The sequence below is a fragment of the Amblyomma maculatum genome, chromosome 2 (assembly GCF_055883805.1).
Source record: "Amblyomma maculatum isolate TAMU_Amacu chromosome 2, ASM5588380v1, whole genome shotgun sequence".
In the NCBI taxonomy this organism is placed as follows: Eukaryota; Metazoa; Arthropoda; class Arachnida; order Ixodida; family Ixodidae; genus Amblyomma; species Amblyomma maculatum.
Window position 1 is genome coordinate 184,596,450 of NC_139345.1, and position 4,277 is coordinate 184,600,726.

At 49.4% G+C, this 4,277-nt stretch overlaps 1 protein-coding gene across 1 annotated transcript; it reads right to left on the reverse strand.

Moving 5' to 3' along the window:
* Positions 1-320: 320 nt before the first annotated feature.
* On the reverse strand, positions 321-1,230 carry LOC146200590 (uncharacterized). Its single transcript, XM_084592402.1, has one exon. It carries the CDS (start codon positions 1,194-1,196, stop codon positions 321-323), a length of 876 nt encoding a protein of 291 aa, XP_084448528.1. The 5' UTR covers positions 1,197-1,230.
* Between the last annotated feature and the right edge of the window lie 3,047 nt (positions 1,231-4,277).

Sequence of the window (4,277 nt, forward strand, 5' to 3'; positions counted from 1 at the left end):
TCACCGACCGGGACATCACATCTGCTTTGCAAAACTCGCCCCCACTAAGGCGGAGGCGTTGATGACGGAGTCTTACGGTCTGGAGGGACGTTTGGCCTCGGTTTGAAGCTCGGACGACGGACCAGGTTAGCCTTCGTCGGTGCAACCCGTTCCCGTTCGCACTCCTGCCAGCTTCACACTCATTGACGTCCTCACGTGCCCGCTTTGCAGGCATGCTGGAAGCCGACGCCATGTCCACGTCCCGAGGTTCGCTCGTGGAAGCCTCCTGCAGATTTACTGGCGTGTTTGGGGCAGTAGGTTTGTATCCCTTCGCCTCTCCCTCAGTAGTTGCGCCCGCAGCAATTGGCGTTGCTTCTACAGTTCCATCTGGAAGCTCCTCCGCCGCCGCGGCTTTTTCTAGGGAGCGTTTCCTTGAACTTGCCCTCTTCACTGCATTCCAGCGTCATTTCCACGGCATCAGCTGCGTCCATCAAGTGGTCCGCCACATCATCTTTCCGTGCCGGACCCGCAACATTCGCGTATGTACGCACACACTGGGTATCCTCGTGTCCAAAGCGGCGACACAACCCGCAACGCGGAACGCGGCACTCTCGGCGTATATGCCCAGTTCCGCTACACCGGAAGCACAGCGGGGCCCTGCCCGGGACGTAGACGAGAGCAACGTCTTCGGAAACGCGCAGCTGGTGCGGCAAATCCTCTACGGTGACGCCTGCGTGTAACTTCAGCGTTTCGGAGCGAGTCGTGGACGCCTTGTCAACGCAGCCATTCACCCGCCACTTGTCTCTGGTTAGTTCCGTTACTTTTCCGAACGGAGACAGGGCCACTCGCACGTCTTCATCGCGGGCGCCGTGTAACAACCAGTACAGTTTCAGACGTACAGCCTGATTGCACGGGTCAATCACCACACACCGACGCTCCTTCACGTCGAATGCTGGAACATTCAGCATCTTCTTTTTTACTTCTTCATCTTTGAAGGTTACCACCCACAGGTGGTTCATCTGATAAGCCCCAAGGGCGGCAACTTCCGAAAGCAATGACATGTGTTCGAGTGCGTCTCGAAAATGTTCAACACGATAAGGCCTAGCTGAGACATCCTCGTGCAGAAAAACAGGGTGTAAAACACATCTGCCATCAGGTTCGACTGTACTACGACAAACCCTTCCCCTCTCGTACATCTCGTGAAATAAAACTTTCATTTCACTTAAGACTAGTTATTTTAATAAAAACACTGACCTGCCACCGTTTTACAAATGCATGAAAACCACGTGGATTTGCTAGGTATGCATGCTGCTGTGAAACGTCCGATAATGGTTCGTATATCCGTGCTCGGACGTCTGCTGGAATAACTGTGCATGTTCTGCGGTCTTGCATAGATGATCCGTCGGATGTCCGAGGGGCGACTTCGGAACGAAAACCAGCGCTTGCTCGGAATTTGACGGTATTGGATAACTGCTTGATCCATGGGGTGAAGCGCAGAGGTAGTGTTAGGAGGCAGAAGCACGAGCCGGATCATCGGCACACACGTCGGCGCAGCAGCGGACATGGAGGAAGCCATGGCAGCGGAGTTTCGGATGGATAGACGATGGCTGTAGCGATGCGCGTCATGCGCATACGTTTTGAAATAGTGGTTTCCGGCGTTTCCGGCCTTTGGGGAATGATAGCCATAGCGATGCGTGCTCCGGAAACTAATTTCTGCGGCAGCCTCGACCCGTCTCCAGTCCGAGTTAACCGGTGCGCACGTAATTTAGCGCTGAATTAAAGAGAGTTTGCAGTCATAGACCTATGTACAATTTTGAAGGAAGGGAGTGAACAGGGCGAATTATCCGAATTTCCGAATTAACGGGGAGAGAATTAACGTGGCTTTACTATATATATATATATATATATATATATATATATACCGGGTGTAGCAGCTAACTTGAACCAAGGGTTACAAAATAATATATTTGAGATAGATCAATGGAATCAATTGCATGCAACTGCCCGTCTCCTCGTGCATCACAGGCAATGTTTTCTTCTGCAATTATTTAGCTAATTACGCTATTTTTCTAACTTGCAAAATATTCACCTTAGACCACAAATGTTAATTGGGAAGTTGTAGAGCACCTTCAGAAACCTTCATTCCATTCATTGCGGTAAAGAAAGTCTCAAGTGTATCGTTTTTCCAGGCTCAAAAGAAAGCCTGCGAAATGCAAATAATACCTCGTGACTGGAGCATTTGAGCGCCACAATTGTGCTGCTCGCAGTCTTGGTTTGAGCCAACCAAATCAGCCGCTGCCGTGACCCGATGCCGTTGAAGCGGCAGGCTGAAATGTTGGCTATTGTTGTAGCGACGCCCGTCGCCTCCGAGATCTAGGCAAGGCCTGCGTACACCAGCAGCCTACGTCACGACAGGCGGAAGGCGATAAAGTACCCGCAATGAAGGTGTAAGCGTGATTCTGAGTCGAGTCACATGATGTCATCATCATCAGCCTGACTATACCCACTGCAGGGCGAAGGCCCCTCCCATATTTCTCCAGTTGACAAGGTTCTGTGTGTAGCTGCATCCACTTCACCCCATCGAATTTCTTAACCTCATCCGCCAACCTAACTTTCTGCCGCCCCCTGCTACGCTTTGCTTCCTTTGGAATCCAGTTTGTTACCCTCAGCGACCATCGGTTATCCTCTCTTCACACTACATGTCCTGCCCATGCCCATTTCTTTCTTGATTTCCCTGAAATGTCAGTAACTTGAGTTATTTCTCTGATCCACTCTGCACGCTCCCTATCTGTCAATGTTACCCCTACCATTTTTCGTTCCATAGCCCTCTGCGCTGTCCTCAACTTAAGTAGAACCCTCTTGGTTAGCCTCCACGTTTCAGCCCCATAGGTGAGTACAGGCAAGATGCAACTGTTAATTTCCTCTTGAGCGATACCGGTAATCTTCTTATTTTAGTTATTTGCTTTTCATGCTCCGGATCTGCGTTTACTACCTGCCCTAAGTATACATATTCGCCTACTACTCCCAGTGCTTCGCTACCTAACGTAAACTGGTGTTCTTTCCCGAGGCTGTTGAACATTACCTTAGTCCTCTGCATATTGATTTTCAAGCCTACCTTTCTACTTTTCCTGTCTAGGTCACCAATCATTGTTTGCAGTTCATCTCCTCAGTTACTTAGCAAAGCAATGTCATCAGCAATTTACATATTACTGAGGTATTCTCCATCTCACCTTATCCCTAAGTGCTCCCATTCCAAGTCTGAATACTTCCTCTAAGCAAGCTGTGAATAGGACTGGGGAGATCGTGTCTGCTTGCCTAACACCTTTCTTTATGGGAATTTTGTTACTTTCTTTATGCAGAACTGTGGTCGCTGTGCAGCCACTATATATATCATCCAGCACATTCACCTACAGCTCGTCTACCTTCTCATTTCGCAATGCCTGCATCACCAGCGAGGTTTATACTGAGTCAAACACTTTTTCGTAATCAATGAATGCTATGTGTAAGGGCTGGTTATATTCCGAGCATTTTTCTATCACCTGATTGATGGTATTGATATGATCGATAGTAGAGTACCGCTTCCGAAACCCTGCTTGATCCTTTGCTTGATTGAAGTCTAAGGTTGTCCTGATTCTATCAGCGATTACCTTAGTAAAAACCTTTTAACAGACAGTAAGCTGATTGGTCTGTAATTTTTAAGGTCCTTAGAGAGAGAGAGAGAAAAAAACTTTATTTCAAAAAGAAAAGAAAAAGAGAAAGGAAAAAAGAAGAAAAAGCGGGGGGGGGGGGGGGGGGGCAGTGGGTGGAGTCTTCATTTCAAGACCCCGGTGGCCTGGGCTGCCGCTCTTGCCTGAGTTACCAGCCTACGCTGGGTCTCTAGATAATAGCATTGCAGAGTGGCCTCCCACTGCGCCTCCGAATGGTGCATGTTTATGTGTGGAGGTTTGGGGCCTGTGCACCCCCATGTGACGTGGTAGGCGGTGGGCTGGTCGTAGCACCAAGGGCATATGTCTCTGTAGTGTTCTGGGAACATTATGTTGTATTGATGTAGGTTGGGATCAGTGTTGGTTTGGAGCTGTCTCCATTCCCGCATTTCTTGTGCATTTAGACCCTTGTGTGGAGGGGGATAAATCCTACGTTGTTCCCGCAGGTACTTAAGTCGCGCGCCGTAAGTCGCTGGGACAGGAATGCTGGTTGTGAAATCGGGATTGGTGGCCGCTCGGTTTGTGTGACCTCGAGCTAGCCTAACCGCGACCTCATTCCCTTCCAATCTAGAATGCCCCGGAACCCAAGTGATC